Here is a 24,729-nt window from a genome sequence, read left to right on the forward strand (position 1 = left end):
TTATTATTATTATTATTATTATTATTATTATTATTTCTCAGACTCCCTTCCTGAAAAACTTAGTTCATTCACTGGGATTTGTCTTCTGTTGTGAAGACAGATGTAAAAAATTCATTTAGCTTCTTTATAGTCTTCTTATACTTCTTTATCAAATCTTTGACTCCCTTGCCATCTAAGGGCCCAGTTGCCTCCTTAGAACAGGGGTTGGCAAAGTTTTTGTAGCTTGGGCCGGTTCACGGTCCTGCAGACGCCGCGGTGGGCCAGAGTATGTGTGCGTGCGTGCATGCATGCATGTGTTAGTTTCTGTTTGCCACTGAGCAGCTCCTTAGAGTCACAGGACTCTGTTTACATTCCAGACACATTCCATACTGTTGGAAGTCTCACAGGAGACGAGAGACGGATGTGACGTTACTGGTTTCCTGTTCCTTTGTTTCAGTTGCTCTCTGCTTTCATAGAGAGAGGATGTATTTTTCTTTGCTGTCTGCGTAGCGAGAAATAAAACTCTTTAGTCATGTAGCCATAAATCTCATCACTTCCCTGTGCTGGAAACTCTGCTGGATGGGAATGTGCCTGAGGCCTTAACAGAGGCTCAGGTCATTAATTATTGTCAGAGGCGATTCTGAAGGCTCAGCCGGAGGAAAACGAGTTTTATCAGCTTGGCCGAGCGGAGATCCTGACAGCATGCGCAAATACTATTTCTGGCGCTAAGAGCAATGGACTCGTAATCTGGTGAACCGGGTTCACGTCTCCGCTCCTCCACATGCAGCTGCTGGGTGACCTTGGGTTAGTCACACTTCTCTGAAGTCTCTCAGCCTCACTCACCTCACAGAGTGTTTGTTGTGGGGGAGGAAGGGAAAGGAGATTGTTAGCCGCTTTGTGACTCCTTCGGGTAGTGATAAAGCGGGATATCAAATCCAAACTCTTCTTCTTCCAATGCGGAGGAGCCATGCGCAGCTTCCCATTGGCTGCAGGAGCTTCCTGCAACCAATGGGAATCCAGCCAGCATAGCTGAAGGCGGTCCCTGCTCTGCTCTGCACTGGTTTAGCGCGGCGCACAGGAAACAACTGAGCAGGTGGTAGGGGTCCCTGAGTGGGCAGTGGGGGTTCATGGGCCAGTTAAATGACCCCCATGGGCCGCTTGTGGCCCATGGGCCTTAGGTTGCCAGCCCTTGTCTTAGAAGGTCTCCTGCTACAAATGTCCTTAAGGAACTTGTTTTTAGCAACGCACTCCTCAGATTCTCTTTTAGCATACCTTACAGGTTGCTTTCCCCCCTTTTTTGCTTTTTGCCAAAGTTTATGTTCCTTTTTGTTCTCTTCATTGAGTTGCAGTGGAATTTGTCAGAATCAGAATTTCCACAATAAGTCATTTCAAGCCAATATTGTGTTGCTGTTGCTTCTTCTTCGTTGTTTTTTTTTTTAATCTGCTAATGGTTGACTGTGCGTGTTCCAGTTTTCAGAATTTGGGCATACAGTGCGTGAAGAAGAGAGAGCTCAAGGAATCTATCGTCTCCCGGATCACAAAGCAAATCAACCCCTTCAGTGGTAAGTAACCGTGGCAATTTACTTTGCCAACATTTTATTCAATGGATTCATTTATGGGATGCTCGTTTTCTCAGAATGTGCCAAGCCATGTCAAGGGGCAGGCTGGAGTAGCTATGTGTCTGTGGAACTCCCATCCCATGAGATGCTTAGCTCAAGTAATTCATGCATTTGCTGCTGAAGATGTTGCTTGAAATAATGCAACAAATAGTATGCCAGGGCTAGGGAATATCAGGCCTGTTTTGCACACACACACACACCCCGCAGCCACACCCTCTTTCCTGAGTACATATCGCCCACTGGCCTTGCTTCAGCAGAGAGCCAGCTTGGTGTAGTGGTTAAGAGCGATAGACTCATAATCTGGTGAACCGGGTTCGCGTCTCAGCTCCTCCACATGCAACTGCTGGGTGACCCTGGGCTAGTCACACTTCTCTGAAGTCTCTCAGCCTCACTTACCTCACAGAGTGTTTGTTGTGGGGGATAAAGCGGGATATCAAATCCAAACTCTTCTTCTTCACACCCTTGTTTAGTGGTTTTTGCCAAGCTGGAATTTGTCCTTGGCTCTGATAGAATGCATCTTGTTTGCCAGCGGAGGCTATTCCCAACAGGGTGAACGGGGCACAGTTTCGCCTTCACAGAGCTTGGCAGGGAGGAGGATGGGGGACAAAACTATAAATAGTGGACTCCACCTGTAATTCGCTCTGGCTCCACCTTCTGTTGCCCTCCCAGCCCTTCCACCTTCCCACACCCAATAGGCACCAGCCACATCTGTCATCTGAATGAGCTTTGACCAGTAGCTCAATGAAGGCTAGGGAAGGGTGTTTGAGTGTGTCGAAACTAGCCTCCTCTACAAAGGTAACATTTGCATTAATTGCTCCTCCCACCTTTGCCTCTGGCCCCACCCACCATGGGCGTGCGAACCTCAGAAAGTTGCCCAGAAGGAAACCAGGTCCTCATGCTGAAAAACACTCCCTAACCCTGGTCTCATGGGAGTGAAGTATTAGGGAGGACAGCCTGAAATTGGAGGTCAGAGCCAGGGTTACTCCAACACTTCATAGTATAGGCATTCTCTGAAGTTATTTTAAGGGAACATCTAAAAATGTAAACTTTACTGTGTACCTGGAATTCCGCCCCCCCTTTTTTTAGGGAGTTCTTTTCTGAACATCATTAGTTTTCCTTGCTGTGAAATGGGTATTTTGTGCTTCCCACAACACTCTCCGTTTTCTAAAATGGGCTGAGAAAGATTGGGGACCCCTGGGTTACACAAGCACAGTCAGAAAGAGAGAGCTCTGAACAGGCAAATTGAAGTCAAAGAACTTGGAATGACATGGTTCTGTCTCGCTTATGTGACACACTATTGCCTAACTGTGAATTGTGCAACATGCCATTGAAGAAAATGGATGGTTGCAGCGAGTCACAGTGGAGCATAGGAAGTTGCTTTGTACCAGGTCAGACTATTTGTCCATCTAGTTCAGTATTTTCTTACTCTGAAGGGATGCAGGTGGCACTGTGGTCTAAACCACTGAGCCTCTGGGGATTGCCAATCAGAAGGTTGGCGGTTCGAATCCCCGCGACAGGGTGAGCACCCGTTGTTTGGTTCCAGCTCCTGCCAACCTAGCAGTTTGAAAGCACGCCAGTGCAAGTAGATAAGTAGGTACCACTGCGGCGGGAAAGTAAACGGCTTTTCCATGAGCTTTGGCACTTGTCATGGTCCTCCGTGCACCAGTAGCCGTTTAGTCATGCTGGCCACATGACCTGGAATAATAATAATAATAATAATAATAATAATAATAATAATAATAATAAATATAAATTTTATTTATACCCTGCCCTCCCCAGCCAAGACCGGGCTCAGGGCAGCTAACAACCAATTATAAAAACAAGTTGATTGAAATACAACTTAAAAAACAAGATTAAAATACAACATTAAAATGCAGTCTCATCACAGGAGGAGAAAGGAAAAAAGAAAGAGGGGGAGGGAATCAAATTGATTCCAAGCCAAAGGCCAGGTGGAACAACTCTGTCTTCCAGGCCCTGCGGAAGGAAATCAGATCCCGCAGGGCCCTGGTCTCATGAGACAGAACGTTCCACCAGGCCGGAGCCAGTGTTGAAAAGGCCCTGGCTCTGGTTGAGGCTAATCTAACTATCTTAGGGCCCGGGACTTCTAGGTTGTTGCTATTTATGGACTGTCTGTGGACAAATGCCGGCTCCCTCTGCCTGAAAGCGAGATGAACGCCTCAACCCTATAGTCACCTTTGACTGGACTTAACCATCCAGGGGTCCTTTCCCCATTTTTTACCTTACTCTGAGTAGCAGTGGCTCTCAGACAGAGACCTGTATCATCACCTGCTACCTGAGCCTTTTTAGCAGGAGATGCTGGCAATTGAGCCTCGGACCTTCTGCACACTAAGTAGGTCCTCAGACAGAGTCGTTACCTAAAGGGGATCATGAAGTACATCACAGAATTGCTTCTCTTACCACATGATGCTGAACTGAAAGGTTGAACTCATCATACGACGGCCACTTTGCCACCCACAAGGCAGAGAGGCTGGTGGGACAACTTCCCACCCACTTGCCGTGTGTCGAGTTGGCAAGGCTTTAGTCATGCCACCAGCCCTCTGCCATTGACTCATACTTGCAGAGATATGTTTCCTTTTGGCAATGTCCAGTCTCTTATCTGGTGTGGGTGGGGAAGGAAAAAGGAAAGAGGTCGAAAAGGAAAACCAGAGGCTCTGTAAACTGGGCTGTGCAAATTCTCCTTTCTTCCCAATGTGTTGTTATTCCTTTGGATTTGGATGGTGCTTTTAAGCGTTCAAGTGCTTTGCATGCTTTGTCTTTTTATGTTCCTAACATCCAGCGCAGGCCGGGGAAAGGTGAGGCTTGGCTAAAAGGGGCTAAAAGGGGCTTTGAAGGCACCACCAATCACCAGTGCCTTCAAAGCGCCTTCTGCGGCCCTTTCCAAATCATTGACGATCACCTGCTTATCGGGCTGCCCACCTGTCTAAGTTCACCTGCTGGAGGTCAAATATCTGGTCCACTGGGCTGAAAAGGTTCCCTAGCCGTGCCTTCCAGTATTCACTTTAGATAAGGTCAAGGGACCCGTGACCATTAGGTCCAGTCATGGCCGACTCTGGGGTTGCGGCGCTCATCTCGCTTTACTGGCCGAGGGAGCCGGCGTACAGCTTCCGGGTCATGTGGCCAACATGACTAAGCCGCTTATGGTGAACCAGAGCAGCGCATGGAAACACTGTTTACCTTCCCACTGTTTACCTATTTATCTACTTGCACTTTGATGTGCTTTCGAACTGCTAGGTTGGCAGGAGCAGGGACCGAGAAATGGGATCTCACCCCGTCACAGGGATTCGAACCGCCGACCTTCTGATCGGCAAGTCCTAGGCTCTGTGGTTAAACCCACAGTGCCACCTGCGTCCCAATTCAGTATTATTAATATTGCAGTAAGGAGGAGAACTTCAGTTCAGTGCTCCAGGCTGCCATCCAGCCACTCCCTCTTCAAAGCCACTCCATTCCTTCACTTCTCCCTCACCAGTTCCCCATTCCCCTATATCCTGCACCCTGTGACCAATGAACATACCGTATTTTTCGCCCTATAGGACGCACCGGCCCATAGGATGCACCTAGATTTGGGGGGGAAATAAAGGGGGGGATTATTCCCCCCCCCCAGGCGCGGGGCTGGGGCGGGGGAAGCCCGAGCTTCCCCCGGCCCCAGCCCCCAGAACAGGCAGCTCTCCGCAAGCCATGGGAGCCCAGCGCGAAGTCACGCCGGGCTCCCACAGCTTGCAGAGAGCTGCGCGAAGCCCGCTCTGGGAGCATGCGGGGCCTTGAAACAATGTCGGGGGACAGCGGGAAGGCGCGCTGCAGGGAAGAGCTTGCAGGGATGGTGACGGGGAGAAGCGCGCTTCTCCCCGCTGCCAGCCTTGAAACCACGTCGCGAGACAGCGGGATGGCGTGCTGCGCCTCCCCGCTGTCCCCCAAGCTTGCGGGGCTGGCGTTGGGGCTCTCCAGGTTTCAGTGAAAGCCTGCATTCACCCCATAGGACGCACACACAATTCCCCTTCATTTTTGGAGGGGGAAAAGTGCGTCCTATAGGGCGAAAAATACGGTACTTGCTGGACTGTTTTGGTTTGTTTGTTTTTTGTAGTACTGAGCATAATTCTCCCCCTCCATGCTCCCATCTGCAGGACCACCAGTGTCCCTTGAACAGTGTGTGAGTGGAGGAGGAGAATATTGGAGGGTGCTGAGGAGGAGGGAGCAAAATATACTATTGTGGGAGACTTACTTATTTTTCAACAAGTGGGGTTCAAGGCTAGCTGTTTGTCTGGTTTGTTGTTTAAGTGCCTAACGCAGGCTTCCTCAACCTCGGCCCTCCAGATGTTTTGAGACTACAGTTCCCATCATCCCTGACCACTGGTCCTGCTAGCTAGGGATCATGGGAGTTGTAGGCCAAAAAACATCTTGAGGGCTGAGGTTGAGGAAGCCTGGCCTAACGCTTGACATTGGGATGATTACATATTGTTCGGCAATTTAGACTACACCTCATTCTGTATTTTCTTGCACCTTCTACGCCAGAGATCATTAAAATATAATTTCTGCACATGTGTGGTTTTCCACATTCTTTCCCCTGGTGGTGCAGCCCTCCTTTTCCTTACCTTATGACTGAACCAAGTCATGGTTTGGATCAAAATTGTGTTTGGGGCAATCCATGGTTTAGCCTGCTGTCTCAGTTGAGCCGCTGATTCAATCCATATGCTGTGGGGATACAAAAGTGTGTATTTCATTATCTTTTACACGTCGTTGACTCCCTTTGCGTTTAAAAATTTAAGAAATCTTATAAATCAATGAAACGTTACAGTTCATTTAGCAATCTGTGTTTTTGTTTTTGGTTTTTAAAAAAACCCAAACCAAAATCTGGTTAGTTAGTTGCAATAAATAGATGAATAAATGGTTTCTTTCTTTCTTTCTTTTTTTGAGAATGCTGAAGGAAGTCCATAGTTTCCCTTAAATGTGACATAACCCGCCTACTCAGACTCAGAACACACTGGGATTTTAAGGAGTTTCTGTCTCAATTTTTGTTACATTTCAGATTTTACTTTTCCTACGGTTGAGTATGTAGTTTACAAAAATTCATTAACAATAATGTATGGCATTTCAACAACTTCCAGTATACAAAATCTTAATATATTCAATGCCATTGTTGGAGTTCCGTTGGGATCACACCAGAACAAGTACACAATATAGAGAGTTGCTCTCAGGGACGTATTTAAGGAATATGTTGACTGCTTGGCTCTGAGCTATTGAGCTGCGCATGTCATTATTATTTTGGCACTGTATATATTATTTAATGTTTCATGTATTACAAATGGTTGAAATGCTGTACAGTCAAACCTTGGTTCCTGAACCCCTCCGTTTTGGAACATTTTGGCTCCCGAACGACGAAAACCTGGAAGTAAACCTGCTCCGGTTTTGGGACAATTTCCGGAAGCCGAATGTGCTACGCGGCTTCTGTTTTGAGTTTCCCTATTGTATTGAGGCTTTTGCTTTCCGTTTTTAGTTGTCGAACGTTTTGGAAGATGAACAGCCTTCCAGAACGGATTACGTTCGACGAGCGAAGTTTGACTGTGCATTGTTGTCAATGAGTTTTTGTAAACTACATACAGTGGTACCTCAGGTTACAGACGCTTCAGGTTACAGACTCCGCTAACCCAGAAATAGTACCTTGGGTTAAGAACTTTGCTTCAGGATGAGAACAGAAATCGTGCTCCGGCGGCAGCAGGAGGCCCCATTAGCTAAAGTGGTGCTTCAGGTTAAGAACAGTTTCAGGTTAAGAACGGACCTCCGGAACGAATTAAGTTCTTAACCCGAGGTACCACTGTACAGAGTTGCAGCTTTGAAACGCAGCAAGCCCTGAGCAAAGTGTTCGCCGAACAGGTGGGATTGCTTGAAGGTCGGCGGAGGAGGGAAGAGTTGTGGGTTTCGCTTTGCTTTGCGCAACTCGCATCAGGGCGTCACGCAGGCCTGCGCCAGCTCTCCGCAAAAGCTCCCCTATCTATCACACTCTGCGGCCCTCCTACAGTTCACTGCAATCGTTCCACCGAAACTGACACGTCACGGCGAGGCTGCGATCATGAGGAAGCACCTCTCTCCTCTGTGGGATTGGCCGTGGTTAATGAGCTCGCTAGCAAAGCACAAGCTTTCAGTGGGATGCCGGTAGAAGGTGTAGGAGGACAGCTGTCAGCAGAGATATTGGAAGGAGCCTCCCTGTCCGATTCCACTTTGAATGGCACTTGTGGCTGAGGGTGGAAATTGAATAACAGATTAGGGCTACCTGCTTTCATGCTTTGGTTGTGGGCTGGAAACATCTCACTGGAAGACAGAGAAGCAATCACTCTCCCTGTATACATACTATACATTTAAAGCTCCCCCCAACAAGAATCCTGGGAACTGTAGTTCATTAAGGGTGCTGGGAATTGTAGCTCTGTGTTGGGTGAGTTCCCAGGGTCCTGGTGGGATGTGGGGAAATGTTCTTCCAATGCAGTGTGTACATATATGGGGAGTGATATAATTTCATTAGAACAGTGTTTCCCAAAGTGGGCGATATAATAATAATAATAATAATAATAATAATAATAATAATAATACTTATTATTATTATTATTATTATTATTATTATTATTATTTATTATTTATACCCCACCCCTCTGGCTGGGGTTTCCCAGCCACTCTGGGTGGCTTCCAACAAAATATTAAAATGCAATAACGTATTAAACATTAAAAGCTTCCCTAAACAGGGCTGCCTTCAGATGTCTTCTAAAAGTCTGGTACAGTGGTGCCCCGTAAGACGAACGCCTCCCAAGACGAAAAAACTGCTAGACGAAAGGGTTTTCCGTTTTGGAGGCGCTTCGCAAAACGAATTTCCCTATGGGCTTCCTTCGCAAGACGAAAGCCCATAGGGAAATCTCCAGGACAGCAGGGAAGCGCAGCGCGTCTTCCCCACTGTCCTCGGACCTCCTCCGAAGGCTGGCGGTGGGGCGGAGAGACCTCCTCCCGCCGCCAGCGTTCGGAAGGCTGCTCCCAAGGCTGGCGGCGGGAGGAGGTCTCTCCGCCCCACCGCCAGCCTTCGGAAGGCTGCTCCGAAGGCTGGCGGTGGGAGGAGGGTTTTCCTTCCCACCGCCAACATTCAGAATGCTGTTCTGAATGTTGGCGGTGGGGAGGAAAAACCCTCCTCCCACTGCAAGCCCCGGGAACAGAGGAGAAGCGCTGCGCACCTTCCCCTCTGTTCCCGTACCTGTCCTGAAGGCTTGCGGTGGGGAGAAAAGCCCTTCTCCGCACCGCCAGCCTGGCAAGCGGTCTCCATAGGAACGCATTAATTGATTTTCAATGCATTCCTATGGGAAACCGTGCTTCGCAAGACGAAAAACTCGCAAGAAGAAAAAACTTGCGGAACGAATTAATTTCGTCTTGCGAGGCACCACTGTAGTTGTTTTTCTCTTTGACATCTGGTGGGAGGGCGTTCCACAGGGTGGGTGCTACTACTGAGAAGGCCCTCTGCCTGGTTCCCTTCTCGTAGTGAGGGAACCGCCAGAAGGGCCTCAGCGCTGGACCTCAGTGTCCGGGCAGAACGATGGGGGCGGAGATGCTCCTTCAGGGAACCTCTGCATTAGAGGAAGCTGTAAGGACTCTGCTGCAGCCAGAGAGGCTGTGGGGAAGGAGCAGTCAGATGGGGCGTGCTGAACACAGGACAGTTAATAAGGAGCGTGTTTCTTAGAACTCTTTACGCAGCCTGGCAGCTATCAATGTCTGCAATGCCCACAAATAAATGTGGGTAGATGGGGGGAGGAGGTGTGGCAGTCTGGGCCCAAACACGCAAGGGGGAGTTTGCCTGTGGGTGGGTGGGTGAGTGAGTCATGGACTTGTGGGGTGAGTGGGCAAAAGCTGGTATTTTGTGACCATAATGTACTAGTAGGTGAAGGTGTCTGGTGTTTGGGGAGTGGGCTTGAGTGGGTGTAGGTGCTGCTGGAAATGTGTGCATTGAATGGTTTGGGGCTAGTGCCTAGGGCTATGGGGGATGAGAGTGTTCACAGGGTCATGAGACTTAGCTATGAGTAGGATCTCGACCTGCCAGCTGTCATGGGACTCAGTGCCTAGTCATTTTCTGACCCCCGCCGCAGATGCCAATGGTCCTTGCCACATCTTTCTTATTTCATGGTTAGCTTCTCGTTTCCTTTATTTTTAGCATCTCTGGCCTTTTATTTTTAGTGCCAGTTTATTTTTGCCAGCTCCCCTTTTCCGAAAAATCACAAAACTCACCGTGAAGTTCTAAATGGCCTTTGCATTTTCAAATAGGTGTGCGCTTGAGCCAGTGTGGTGTAGTGGTTAAGAGCGGTGGACTCGTAATCTGGTGAACTGTGTTCGATTCCCCGCTCCTCCGCATGCAGCTGCTGAGTGACCTTGGGCTAGTCACACTTCTCTGAAGTCTCTCAGCCCCACTCACCTCACAGAGTGTTTGTTGTGGGGGAGGAAGGGAAAGGAGATTGTGAGCCGCTTTGAGACTCCTTCAGGTAGTGATAAAGCGGGATATCAAATCCAAACTCTTCTTCTCTTCTTTGTAATCAAGCCCTGGAGTCATTCTCTGTCAAAGCACATGATCTCAATGTATCCAAAAAAAAAAGTTCACACTTGTTTGCCTCTATGCCTTGCTTCATTATGTAACCTGGTCTGCTCAGTCCTGTACCTTTAACAGCTATATCATCTGTTGAAATCAGCTAGGGAAGAAGTCGTTCACCGTGCACAATCAGCACAAACAGCAGCTGCAGATTTCCTCCTCTCAAGGCTGCTTTGAAATGCACACAGGAGCTAGAGAAAATATTAACAGCCCCAGAGCCAAAATGCAATTTTTATAGGGGGAAAAGACAGAACAAATAATAAAACATTCTCTCAGATCTCTTGGATGCCTGAATTTTACATTTTTTCCTTCTACCTGTTGCCAGAATGTTTTCTGAAAAAGACTAATGGTGTGGTGTGTGTGTGTGTGTGTGAGAGAGAGAGAGAGAGAGAGTGCGCGCGCCTTGGCCACAGCAGACAGAAGTTTTTACTAGAGTAATGAGAGTGACCTTGTGTTGCATCTCGCTTGCTCGCGGTTGATCTCCTTAGATGCTGGAGTGGTTGGGCCATTGACAAACACAGAGTATGTACAGCCAAGAAACAGAAGCTCCCCCTCTTCTGTGAGCAGTAGGCGATGTGAATACTTCTCTCCTGCAGGGTATCTCTTGACAGATGAGATGACCCTGTCCCTCCTGAGAACCCAGCGTAGCACAGTGGCTGTGACTCTGAGCCAGACGATTCGCTGTTCAAATGTCACCTCCCTATGGCCAGCCCTACTGTTAATGCTGGCAACCAGCAAATTCCACAAAATACCGTATTTTTTGTTTATAAGACTCACTTTTTCCCTCCTAAAAAGTAAGGGGAAATGTGTGTGCGTCTTATGGAGCGAATGCAGGCTGTGGCGCTATCCCAGAAGACAGAACAGCAAGAGGGATCGCTGCTTTTGCTGCGCGGCGATCCCTCTTGCTGTTCTGGCTTCTGGGATTCAGAATATTTTTTTTCTTGTTTTCCTCCTCCAAAAAATAGGTGCATCTTATGGTCTGGTGCGTCTTATAGAGCGAAAAATACGGTATTCACTGAGTGATAGTTGCCAGAAATGGAGAGGTTGTTGTTGTCAAAGGTTAATTCATAACAGTAAGACCGGTTTGTGAAGGTCGTTGGTCGTTCTCTGAGAGCGTGCTTTACCTGCACATCCATGGCGATTCCTTACAGTGCCCACATGCTCAGAATCTGGTCCTCTGCTACTTTCTGCTGATGGCCAACTGCTTCACTTGCCCATAGGTTGGGCTGGCTCTTTCTTGTTCCAGGGTAGAATTTTCTGGTGGAGGTGGCAGTACAGGAACTGCTGTAGTGTTGAAAAAGATGATGTTGCAGTTTAGTGGTTAAGAAGTGTGAGCTGAGGCTCCGGAAACACCTGCTTCAAGTCTCACCTTTGGAGGAAGTACCTTTTAAAGGCAGGTGAAAGTGCAACTATCACCCCTGAGGAAGACGTTGTGTGGAAACACATTGGGCGGTTTGGGGCAGGCTTCCGTTCCTCTTTACTTCACAGCTCACTGAGGGGGCCTTAAACCAGCCACACGCCTTGTCCACACACACAGATATCCCTGTTTGCACCATGGCAGTGATAAGACTGGCCTATGTTACTGGTTCTTGTACAGATTACTGAGATCATGCACATATAGTGCTTCGGCAAAAGTTCTGCATGAACACTAGGTATTGTTATCATAGTACCTTTAAGGGGTGTGTGTGGAACACACGAGTGTTTACCATGCTCTCTTTCATTCTTGCAGTAGGAAGTAGAATTTAAAAATAGCCCAAGAGAAACCTTCTTCCTCTTTTTCTCAGCTGCAAATTAGAGAAAGGCAAAAGAAAGAGTAATAATCGTAAGGATGTGATGAGTAGCAATCATAGATTTGTGGTGTTGTTGTTGTTGTTTAGTCATTTAGACATGTCCGACTCTTTGTGACCCCATGGACCAGAGCACACCAGGCACTCCTGTCTTCGACTGCCTCCCGCAGTTTGGTCAAACTCATGTTAGTAGCTTCGAGAACAGTGTCCAACCATCTCGTCCTCTGTCGTCCCCTTCTCCTTGTGCCCTCCATCTTTTCCAACATCAGGGTCTTTTCCAGGGAGCCTTCTCTTCCCATGAGGTGGCCAAAGTATTGGAGCCTCAGCTTCAGGATCTGCCCTTCCAGTGAGTACTCAGGGCTGATTTCCTTCAGAATGGAGAGGTTTGATCTTCTTGCAGTCCATGGGACTCTCAAGAGTCTCCTCCAGCACCATAATTCAAAAGCATCAATTTTTCAGCGATCAGCCTTCTTTATGGTCCAGCTCTCACTTCCATACATCACTACTGGGAAAACCATAGCTTTAACTATACAGACCTTTGTCGGCAAGGTGATGTCTCTGCTTTTAAAGATGCTGTCTAGGTTTGTCATTGCTTTTCTCCCAAGAAGCAGGCGTCTTTTAATTTCGTGACTGCTGTCACCATCTGCAGTGATCATGGAGCCCAAAAAAGTAAAATCTCTCACTGCCTCCATTTCTTACCCATCTATTTGCCAGGAGGTGATGGGCCCAGTGGCCATAGTCTTAGTTTTTTTGATGTCGAGCTTCAGACCATATTTTGCGCTCTCCTCTTTCACCCTCATTAAAAGGTTCTTTAATTCCTCCTCACTTTCTGCCATCAAGGTTGTGTCATCTGCATATCTGAGGTTGTTGATATTTCTTCCGGCAATCTTGATTCCAGCTTGGGATCATCTAGCCCAGCCTTTTGCATGATGAATTCTGCATATAAGTTAAATACAACCTTGCATAGAGGACTGTAAAATCGACGTGAAAATAGGTGATGTGAACTTATTAGAATTAAGATCTGCAGATGATAGGCTAGAATGTATGGACTGCAATGTGAAACAGGACGAGCCAGCTCACCCAGACCCCTGGACCTCAGCAGGTGCCACTGTGATGCAATTGTCCTACAGCCCTGTCCTCACTTCTGGACTGCCTTTGTTTCCACAGTATCTGAAGAGGAGCTGATGGCCATTGAAGAGTACAACCTCAATGTGGTGAGACTCTGCTTCCAAGCTTTCCTCCCTGACGAACACGGCAACTGCACGCTACCCCTTGCCCCTGTCATCTCCAACCCGATTTATGACAACCGTAAGTACCTGCGAATCAGATTGCGACTCATCTCTCTGTCTCTCTTTTTGCTGCTGGGCTCCCTGCCTGATTGTTGGGATACTGCCGGGGAGACGGAGGTATCAGGCAGGCCCCCAGCTGGGTCTCCCTTGGAAATAGCATCTATCAGCGACACGAGCCTCAGATACGTTTAGAGACCCATGCACGCTCTGTCAGCAGAGTGTATAAATCTCCTCACAGCAGAAGAGGCAGACAGAGAAATGTGTAAGCATAATGTACAGCATATTATTCAGCATAGTTCAGGAACAGAGGAAAACATGTCTGCTTCCCTACGCCTCCAGCAAAACAGCAGTAACACAAAAGCTATATACAGATGGAAGTTCCCAGCAGACTGTGCTGGAAGTAAACAGGCATGTGACACACAGCAATCATGCCTGTACCCTTTTAAGGTGGAATGGAACTATATCGTAACACTGATGACCCCTTGGCCCAAGCTATTCTCTCTGGGTTAGGGCTGATCCACACGTACATTGCTCAATATCTCTCATGACTGGGTCACACACTCAACCATTTCCTCATTCCCCATCTCCTCCAGAAGCCCACTTACCACAATATCATGTAATTATCCAGCACAGCCCCAATGGAGAGGGAGGTTGAAAATGAAGGAACACAACCGGGAGGGGGCTGGTGCATTAGGGTGAATGAGGCCCCCTCTCACCAACCTCAGCATGTCTTTGGCTAGTCTCCACTTGTCTGCCTTTTTTCTTTCAACCAGTCCAGGGATACCACCACATTTGCTTAATGTGTCACGTACCAGACAAAAATCAATATTTGCAGATCTTGGTTAAAAATGGAATACGCTTATATGTGACCAAGACATGTTCAATCAATAGACTAGTGACAGGAAGTACTAGGTAAATTTCAGCTGAATAGGTTGATATAGCCAGTTCTGACAAACGCCGTGGTCTAATGTTGTCAGTGCCATTTTGATAGACTGAAAGAGTGTGAAGATACCCTCTTCTCCCTCAGTATCTGAGGATGAAATCACAAGACTCCTTCGGATAGTGATAAAGCGGGATATCAAATCCAAACTCTTCTTCTTCAATGTTTGGCAATAGACCTTTCTGCTACGAGTGGACTGGAGATCATCTATCATTTTACACACACACACACACACACACACACACACACACACACACACTATACTATACTTTTTATTCAATTTTAACATTATCACAGTCTTAACAGTGTAGAACATTTATACAGTCGTACCTCGTAAGTCAAACGGAATCTGTCCTGGAAATCCATTTGACTTCCAAAAAGTCCAGAACCAAGGTGCGGCTTCCGATTGGCTGTCAGAAGCTCCTGCAGCCAATTGGAAGCTGTGGAAGCTGCGACAGATGTTCAGGTTCTGCGGAAGCCTCCACGGATGTTCAGTTTCGCAAACCGGAATGCTCATTTCCGGGATTACAGCGTTCAGGAGCCAAAGCGTTCAACTGGCAAGGCGTTTGTCAACCAAGGTACGACTGTACACTCTTGAATCTATGGAATACAAAAACCAGTAATAAACATTTCTGAGACATCTTAATATTATAACTATTAAGAATCAGGTGTTGACTAAAGAAGAAAGCAAAGAGATTGCATGAGATGAAATCTATAAATAGAACATAATACAGTATTTATTATGGAGAGAGTCAGAACTTACAGGGTTAAGAAGTTCTGAGTGACGTCTCACATTCAGAGGCGGGCATAGAACACTGAAGGGGGGTGTTTTACTGTGTCTCAGAGAGAGACAGAGTAGTAGCTTCTTCCGCATTTATTAAGTGCATTCATCAGCATTATTTGGGTGGCAGTTGTCTAGTAATAGAAAATTAGATATTCCAGTGAGTCTGGAGCAGGATCTGTCATTGTTTTTCATTCTTCTTTTGTCTTCTTTAGAATATCTAATTTAGGTCTGAAATTTCCACCCTTTAGATGTCCATGCATGTGTCACTTGACCTTTAAGATGCTTCTGAGGAAACATCTGCAGGGCCATGTTAGCTCACTGGGGCTTCTTCCTGGTTACAAATATGTAGAGTTAGGAACTGCAGGCTGTTAAGCTGAGTGGTGGTTTAGTCAGTGATGGCAGCTGTCCAGCAGAATGGGTGGGGCAGATGACTGAGCAGTTCACAGTAGGTGCACCCAGAGTAGCTGGTCAACCCACAAGGAAGGTGTCATGGTTGCCATCCATAGGATTAACACAAAAAGTGCACGCCTTATTGAAGCAGTTGGTTTCCATCCATATTTTATTGGAATTTGCTGCAAAGGTGTCTTTGATTTTGAGGGTGGGATTCAGTTCCATACTTTCAGTCATGTTATGTAATTGAAGTAAGTTTGGCACTTTTGTGCAACAAACTACTACTACTACTAAAATACAATAATACACTAAAATACAATAATAATGATGATGATGATGATGATGATGATAATAATAATAATAATAATAATAATAATAATAATAATAATAATAAACTTTTTTGTAGCAAGGAAGATAGGAAAGCACACTGAAAAGTATGGGATGACAATTGCTTCACATAACATCATCTAACTTCCCTACACATCAGTCAGAAAGATTGCTCTGTAAATAGCAAATGTTGTTTAACCTTGGTACAAATATTATTCAAGCAAATCGGGTTGGATGCTCAATAAACAGGTGATCTGGAGGTGACCTGTGACTTTACATGGCTAACAGGGACATTTGGTGAATATGCATTTGGCGTGTTTGCAAACTGCCCTGGAGCTCTATTGCTCCAGAGGAGTGTTAAGTTTTTCCTCCCAATTGTATTTCAGCACAGTACTACGGCAGAGTTTTGTGGCAGATAGTTGCTCACCGAACAACACGCTTGCCTGCAAAGCTTCCTTTCCCACCTCTCTATTTTTAAGCATGAGTTACCGTAAACATCCTCACCGACTCTCCTTCTCTCCTCTAACCATTGTTTCCTTTTTTCTGCTTAGGGGCTCCCAATTCAGCAGAACTGAGAATCTGTCGTGTGAACAAAAATTGCGGAAGTGTGAAAGGAGGGGACGAAATCTTCCTACTGTGCGACAAAGTTCAGAAAGGTAACTGGCTTCCTCCAGACTTCCTCCTGTGTCTGCAGAGAAAGGGAAATGTGCAAGAGTCTTATGGTCCATAAACTGGGTCTTCTGGAGTCAGGCAGGCTAGGATCCAGAGTCAGGCATGAAACAACAGGCAAACCGCTGGAAAAGATTGTTGGACAGCCTCAGTGTGATCTCCTGATCAGCATCTGACCTGAGATCCTCTTCTGGAGGCTCAGAAGAAGAAGAAATTTGGCAAGAGCTGAAGTTGTTTTCTTGTTTGGAATCACCTGATCTTCAGGGCAGCTTCCAACATGACAACTTCCCTTTACAGATCAGCAATAACAGTGTTAGGGTTTGGTGTACAAGGTCAGCAGGTGATTCAGGGCTGGCAAAAGAATGCCTTTTCCACACACCGTGCGTCATTATTTTTTAAATTTGCTGGTTGGCTGCTGTCTTAGATGCCTTTCAAAGAGGAATAGACAAATTCATGGAGGGGAGAGTGAATCATGATTTGGCCATGATTTCATTTCACTTTTAATTAGTATACCGCCTTTCTATATTGCTATGCAGAAGGCGATGGACAAGCTGAAGAAACAACAAAATACACAACAAAGGCCACACACATAATAGCAATCTGATCCAGTACAGATAAGGCACAATAACTTTAAAATAAACAACATATCAAATAAAGCAATATTCGGCGATCCATTAGAATATAATAGTAATCAGTAAAATTAAATATCAGCAAATAATAATTAAGCAGCTTACACTTATCAGTTACAATAAAGAATTACTAAACTACAGTCATACCTCGGGTTACAGACACTTCAGGTTGCGTTTCTTCAGGTTACAGACTGCCGAAACCCGGAAGTACTGGAACGGGTTACGTCTGGGTTTCGGCGGTCGCGCATGCACAGAAGCGCTAAATCGCAACCCGCGCGTGTGCAGACGCGCCACTGCAGGTTGCGAACGCTGCAGGTTGCGAACATGCATCCCTCACAGATCACGTTCGCAACCCGAGCATCCACTGTATAATCAATAAAAAATAATGGCACAGCACAATGCGTGAAATACCAGAAAACAAACAAAACCATGTAAAAGGATCAAAGTGAGAAACAAGGACACACAACCTATAAAATCGTTTTTTTTTAAATATCCCTGAACTCCTCTTCTCTCTTCCCAGCTGCTTCTGCTGTTCACAGAGAGTGTGGTGTAGTGGTTAAGAGCGGTGGACTCGTAATCCGGTGAACTGGGTTCGCTTCCCCGCTCCTCCATATGCAGCTGCTGGGTGACCTTAGGGCTAGTCACACTTCTCTGAAGTCTCTCAGCCTCACTCACCTCACAGAGTGTTTGTTGTGGGGGAGGAAGGGAAAGGAGAATGTTAGCCGCTTTGAGACTCCTTAAGGGGAGTGATAAAACGGGTTATCAAATCCAAAATCTTCTCTTCTTCTTCTTCAGAGTCATGGCCTGGGAAAGGCTTCTAGGGCTGGAAGGTGGGGCAAGGCAGGTGGGAAAAGCCATTGCCTGGTGGCCACAAGTTGATGGCTAAGTGGAACCTTGATAATAATAATAATTAATAATAATTTTTATTTATACCCCGCCCTCCCCAGCCAAGGCCGGGCTCAGGGTGGCTAACAAGCAATAATAAAAACAAATTGAATGAATACAACTTTAAAACAAGATTAAAATACAACATTAAAATATTGAAACATTAAAATATTAAAATACAGCCTCATCACAGGAGGAGAAGGAAAAAGAAAGAGAGGGAGGGAATCAAATTGGCTCCAAGCCAAAGGCCAGGTGGAACAACTCTGTCTTACAGGCCCTGTGGAAAGAAATCAGATCCTGCAGGGCCCTGGTCTCATGAGACAGAGCGTTCCACCAAGCCGGAGCCAGTGTTGAAAAGGCCCTGGCTCTGGTTGAAGCTAATCTAACTTCTTTGGGGCCTGGGACCTCTAGGGTGTTGCTATTTATGGACCTTAAGGTCCTCCGTGGGGCATACCGGGAGAGGCGGTCCCGTAGGTACGAGGGTCCTAGGCAGAGGGTGATAGACAGTACCCCAGATACAAGGGCCATTGTCTTCACTCCTTCCTTGCGGTTGGCATCCTAGAGGCCTCTGGTTGGCCACTGCATGAAGAAGGATGCTGAGCTTAATGGACCTTCTGACCTGAGCCTGCAAAAGGCTCCTCTCCTTTGCTCACCGAATCATTCAAAACTGATAATAGTGTGATGCCACGAATTGAGTTTGGGTTTAGGCATGGAGGGGTCCCTGCTCCATCACAGAGCTCGCTGGATAGCCTCGAGCAAAGCCAATTTCATGTGACCTAAGTTAACCTCATAGGGTTGCCGTAAGATAAACGGCAAGAGCAGAAAGCAGAACTTGGGCGGCGATGCTCAGAAGTGCTTGACTCTCTTCCTCTTCTTCAAATCATTGTGCTAACTCCAACGCTTTGTTGTTTTTCTGGCAACCAGATGACATTGAAGTCCGATTCGTCATGAACGAATGGGAAGCCAAGGGGATTTTCTCGCAAGCCGACGTGCATCGGCAAGTGGCCATTGTCTTTAGAACACCTCCCTTTTACAAAGACATCAGCGAGCCCGTGACGGTGAAGATGCAGTTGCGCAGGCCTTCGGATCAAGAGGTCAGCGACCCCATGGACTTCAGATACCTGCCGGAGGAGAAAGGTACCGCACCGGCTGGAGGAAGCAAGCCCCCTTGGGGTTAATAGCAGAGCTTTCTGAACTTTTCATGCTGGTGAACACACTTTTTAGACATGAATCATTTTGCGGCACAGTAATTCAGTTTTACTAGCAAACCAGAGGTTAAACAAACCCCTTTCCAGTCGCTTGAGGAACGTTGGCACAACACACTGACACACTGCACACTAATGTTTCACATCACACAGCTTGGAAAGCTCTGTGTTAATGAAATACACGGTGGGAGGCAAGTTCTACTCCCCATGTCATCGTTCTCACCATCCTATACTTCCTGGGGGGCAACTGGCCAAGGAGCCTTCACGATTGTATCAGCATGTTTCAGAACCCTATTTCCAGGATTTTAAGACATGTAGGGACCTGAAACTCTCCAATTCAGTCACCCTCTATGAGTTGTAGAACGACGAGAAGGTTGATGGGGTAGTGGAGGCAGCAAGCCATTATGTATGTCCTCACCTGACCTTCATGTACTTAGACAGCGTTAAATGTGTAAGTCTGAAGAGGACTCCTCTCGCACACATTGGATAACTAATGCAGGGTTTTCTAGTGCTGCTGAATCAAATCTCGGAAGAAGTTGCACAGGAACCAGATTGGTCACTGAGCTTACAAGAACCTATTTTCAGAACCACTTCCTCTTCCGTTTCCACCACAGCGTTGCTGCCGCCAGTGAGATATTTTTAAGACTGAAGTCTAAGACTGGTTAACTTTTAATGCTGCGCAGCTTCCTCTTCTGCCCTAATAAAAAGTTACTCTCTCAAAGGAGGAGGAGGAGCCACAACCTTTAAAACAACACATGAAAGTCCTTTCGGAACAGAGTCTTGTATTTAATTTTGCAGGAATGTTCTGACCACTGCCCTCCCTATTTAAGTGTAAATAGGAAGGAGTGGTAGAACACTTGCTTGGCATGCAGAAGGTGCCAGGTTCAATCCCTAACACCTCCAGCTTATATATGGGGGGGCAGGGTCAAGCAGCAAATGATGGGAAAGAGATAGGCCTAGGACTCTGCTGGTCAAGTTAATGGCCTGGAAGACCAAATAGCCCAATTCTCCCATATAATACAATTTCTTATATTCCACTGAAAATTTGAACAGAACACAAAACTGGGCCTCCCTTCCTCTGGAAGCATCACTAACTGCAATCCCATTTTCTCCTCCACTTTTAGATCCTTACGGTCATAAGGCAAAAAAACAGAGATCACCGATTGCTTTGCAGAAGCTAATGCAAGACTGTGGTAAGGATACTCCAGGGATGTGGGTGGTGCTGTGGTTTAAACCATGTAGCCTCTTGGGCTTGCCGATCAGAAGGTCGGCAGTTCGAATTCCAGCAATGGGGTGAGCTCCCGTTCTTCGGTCACAGCTCCTGCCAACCTAGCAGTTCGAAAGCACGCCAGTGCGAGTAGATAAATAGGTACCACTGTGGCGGGAAGGTAAACAGCGTTTCCATGTGCTCTGGTTTCCGTCACGGTGTCCCGTTGCACCAGAAGCGGTTTGGTCATGCTGGCCACGTGACCCGGAGAACTGTCTGTGGACAAACGCCGGCTCCCTCGCCCTGAAACCGGAGATGAGTGCCGCACCCCATAGTTGAATTTGACTGGGCTTAACTGTCCAGGGGTCCTTTTTACATTTTCCTTTTACTTCCCCCTCCAATTCCTCTTGTTTTGATGTTTTGCAATAAAAGCCAAAATGCTTTTTTAGGCTTCCATCACAAGATGCTTATCATCTTGATGGATTGGCTGTGTTGGGAGGGGGGGCCTGTGCACTCTAAATGCCTCTGTGGCATCACATGCTACCCCCCCCCCATTAGGGTCCCTACCAGTGAGAGTCATGCCGCACGGACAATACCACGGGCGAAGGGGGCCAAGTTTTGCCTTCAGCGCAAACCAGTGCCTCTGGGTGTTATGTCGTATTTTTCCTGCAGATGAATAAATACCATCCACTCACTTCTGTAGGGGGATGCAGAAAGGTGTCAGACTCCACTGAGCAGCACCTGAAGGTTCTTTCAAATGTCCCTGATGATCCCAGTCATCAACAATTATTATTATTATTATTATTATTATTATTATTATTATTATTATTATTTACTTTTGCTACTTGCTTTCTGCAGAAGAAATGTCTCAAAACGACTTAACGAAATGAAATACAAACAGATACATGTTTGGCTTTTACTTTATTTTAACCAAGAATGTTCAGCGGATAATTCCTAAAATGGTTGTCCAAAACACAATGGATGTATAAGGTCAACCCCCACCCTGCTAAAAGACTAGCACCACAATGGAGCCTAACTTAATTACCAAAGGCCTGGGTAAATAGAATACTTTGATCTGGTGCCTAAAAACGGACACAGGTGCTGCCAGGTGTGCCTCCTCGGGGAGATCGTTCCACAAATGGGGACCCACCACTGAAAAGGCCTGTTATTGTGCAGCCAGCCTCCATAACTCCCTCGGTATGAGGCACACATAGAAGGGTCTCTGATGAAGTTTCATTTTGCCCTCAAGACCCCCTTCTTAACTATCTTCCACCTTGCATCTGCTTTTGGCAGCACTCACCACCTAAGAGGGCTGATATATGATTATTATTTTTTAGAAGAAAATGCACAGCCTAACCACCTTTTCCCCCTGGCAGGTCCATACGAGAGGCCTAAACCTTCTGTGTTCCAGAATACTGCTGGTGAGGCAAAGATAATTAAGAAAGGTTGGTTCTGCTTACCGCATTTTTTTCCTTTGTCTCTCTTCCTTCCCATATCTGTTTTTATTTATTTAATTTGTTTGCTAAATTTGCATGCCGCCCTTCACCCGTAGATCTCAGGGTGGCTCACAACATAATCTCTACCATGACCATGAACACTGTGTGAGGATATAGTAGATCGCAATGGGGGCATCTGCCACACTATGCCTCTCCCATTGAGGAGGTCCTGAACAGCATTCATCTCACCCCTTCTCTTCCCATATATGGGCAGTGACCATAGCTGTCAACCATCCCTTATTTGGCGGGAAAGTCCCTTATCCCAGCACTGTGTCCCGCTGCTGTCCCTTATTGATGATGTCCCTTAAATTTCCCGGGTTTCAAAGGAAGCAGCTCCTCTCCCTCCCTCCCTGCAGGCCAGGGAGGAGGGAGGCTCCAACTGTATTGTTTGGCTGTGTTGCTCACCCAATAAGGAGTCTAAGAACGACTGGGGGGTGGAGCTTGCATGCCTTGTGCCGATCAAATCGGCCGCGTTGCCTGGGGACTCGCCTTTGCTCAGCGCTTCCCAGCGGAGAGGTGATGGTGGTTTTCCTTGCTGCATCCCCTTTGCCGGGTTGCTGCGCTGTGGGAACCACCGCTTGAGGCTTTGTTTGGCTGCTGGCTGGGCTTTCTGCCTTTGGCTTGGAGGGGCTCAGAAGTTGAACATACATGTGCTTGGAAAATCCCTTATTTTGGCTGCTGATCCCTTATTTTCGAGGCTGCTGGTCCCTTATTTTCAAATCTGTAAGTTGACAGCTATGGCAGTGACATCGTCTTGAGGCAGGCAGCAAGACTGCATTGCGATTCCATTACGGATTAAGTTCCGCAGCTGAGTTCAGGGGAATCCTGGGAGCATTCACTGGAATAATGGGACAACCCAAGTTACTTATGAACTGACATGCCTAAGGGGGCACCAGCTCTCCTGAGCAAAGGTTGGGGGTTCACAGGACACTGCAGGTGGGCAAGGAGAGAAAAGAGAAGTTGAGTTGAGGAGTGGAAGTCCATTCCACATGCCAACAAACACTATTGAATTCAAGAATCGCTGCCTGTCCTGGTATGCCCCACGGAGGACGTTAAGGTCCACAAATGACAACATTTTGGAGGTCCCAGGTCGCAAGGTGGTTAGATTGGTCTCAACTAGGGTCAGGGCCTTTTCAGTACTGGCCCCGACTTGGTGGGACGCTCTGTCACAAGAGACTAGGGCCCTGCGGGACTTGACATCTTTCTGCAGGGCCTGCAAGACAGAGCTGTTCCGCCTGGCCTTTGGTTTGGACTCAGTCTGACCCTTTTGTTTCCCTCCCCTTATAGTTTTGATCTATGGGCTACTTTTAAAATGAGGCTGCATTTTAAATTGCATTTTCACCTGTATTTTAAATTGGGTTTTTTTCCTATTATGTTTTTACTGTAATTGTACTGGTGTTAGCCGCCCTGAGCCTGGCTCTGGCCAGGAAGGGTGGGGTATAAATAACTATTATTATTATTATTATTATTATTATTATTATTATTATTATAAATTTTATTTATATCCCGCCCTCCCCAGCCGAAACCGGGCTCAGAGCGGCTAACAACAATAAAATGATAAAACATTCTAAAATCATTTCATTATAAAATTAATTCCAATCAAATTCATGGCAACCATTGGGCTAGGATTTCTGTGAGGATTGCCAAAGGAGGGAGTCGGGCTGTGCCCTGGCCAAAGGCCTGGTGGAACAGCTCCGTCTTGCAGGCACTGCGGAAAGATGTCAAGTCCCGCAGGGCCCTAGTCTCTTGTGACAGAGCGTTCCACCAGATTGGAGCTACAGACAAAAAAGCCCGGGCTTTTTTATTATTTTATCATCATCATCATCATCATCTATGGTTATACATGACTTGCACTATCTCACCTGTGTTGATTCTTTCTCACAGAACTGAATATGTATCACTCTCCAGGGGATGCCCTCGTCCCACCGCAGAGAACACCTGCGCAGACCTTTCCAATGCAGTCCTACTATTCCCCTCCGATGAACAACCACAGTTCCAATGGATGCGCTGACCCATCTCTGCAGATGGCAGGGCCCGTTAAGCAGGACGGAGCTCCTCTGCCATGCTGGCGTTCCTCCGGTTCATCTCTCAGCTCTTTCCTGCAGCAAGGCAATTTTTCAGGAGAAGCGCCGCACACCAGCACGCAGAACGGCGGTTCTCCGTCGCTGGGACAGGAAGGCAGCCTGCACTGGGCCAGCGAAAAGGATGGGAACCTCTACAGAGCGTTCTTTGGAGCCACGAATGGCCAAACGTCATCAGCATCATCCATGTATCAGCAAGACATGTTGAGTGTCTCCAGCGCTTCCGGCAACCAGCCTCTTCGCCCTGTAAATGTTGCAACGCCCAATGGCAACGGCATGGAGATGGATGACGCCCGGTGCTCAAGCGTAATGCTGGAGAAGGCATCCTTCACCCAGGTTTTGAATCCAAGTGATCACAGGAGGCAAGTCCAGCCAGCGCCGCATCCTGGCATGTCAGTAGCAGTTTCAGATAGCTCATCTTCAAGTACCATCTCCAGCGCCTTTGAGACGATGCCCTTCGCTTACCTGGATAGCCTCAATGAATCAAGACAGCCCAGCAACCTTGCCGTGCAGAATCCCATGAATTTATCCAATAACCAGTACTTTCCATACAGCGCCCAAGACGAAGAGTTCCTTAGCAATTTTGGGGGCAATTTTGATGCCATTATTTAAAGCACTGAATAGTGATCAGATCAAGTTGTTGCTCCGGTAGACAGGCAATGGTTTCTCTCAACAGGATAATTAGATTGTACATGACTTTTGCGGGAAAGTAATATTCCTTTTCAATGCACTAGTATATGCTGGAATTTAAACAATGCCACGGCAATTTTAGGATTAGTGATAGAGGGGCAATCAGGTGAGGTTTGATAGTTTTGTTTTGTT

At 46.9% G+C, this 24,729-nt stretch overlaps 1 protein-coding gene and 1 long non-coding RNA gene across 3 annotated transcripts in view; one reads left to right on the forward strand and one right to left on the reverse strand.

The window, feature by feature from the left end:
- The window catches only part of LOC310758873, a 536,128-nt gene extending 526,775 nt beyond the window's left edge, over window positions 1-9,353 (reverse strand). The window contains exon 1 of the long non-coding RNA XR_014546037.1: window positions 8,953-9,353. This is a non-coding gene — a long non-coding RNA (uncharacterized lncRNA). The remainder of the gene's footprint in view (window positions 1-8,952) is intronic.
- Window positions 1-24,519, forward strand: part of REL (REL proto-oncogene, NF-kB subunit) — a gene marked incomplete at its 3' end in the record, with an annotated part of 52,400 nt that extends 27,881 nt beyond the window's left edge. The window contains exons 4-10 of one of the 2 annotated variants that reach the window (XM_083605203.1): window positions 1,450-1,541; window positions 13,173-13,313; window positions 16,287-16,391; window positions 18,843-19,055; window positions 20,248-20,316; window positions 21,707-21,775; window positions 23,735-24,519. In XM_083605203.1, coding sequence (XP_083461329.1) covers window positions 1,450-1,541; window positions 13,173-13,313; window positions 16,287-16,391; window positions 18,843-19,055; window positions 20,248-20,316; window positions 21,707-21,775; window positions 23,735-24,519 — 1,474 coding nt within the window. Of the gene's footprint in view, window positions 1-1,449; window positions 1,542-13,172; window positions 13,314-16,286; window positions 16,392-18,842; window positions 19,056-20,247; window positions 20,317-21,706; window positions 21,776-23,710 lie in introns of both variants that reach the window. The other variant, XM_083605202.1, reaches the window with a different exon arrangement.
- Window positions 24,520-24,729: the final 210 nt, after the last annotated feature.

The sequence above is a fragment of the Podarcis filfolensis genome, assembly GCF_964270895.1.
Source record: "Podarcis filfolensis genome assembly, chromosome: 3".
NCBI lineage: Eukaryota > Metazoa > Chordata > Lepidosauria > Squamata > Lacertidae > Podarcis > Podarcis filfolensis.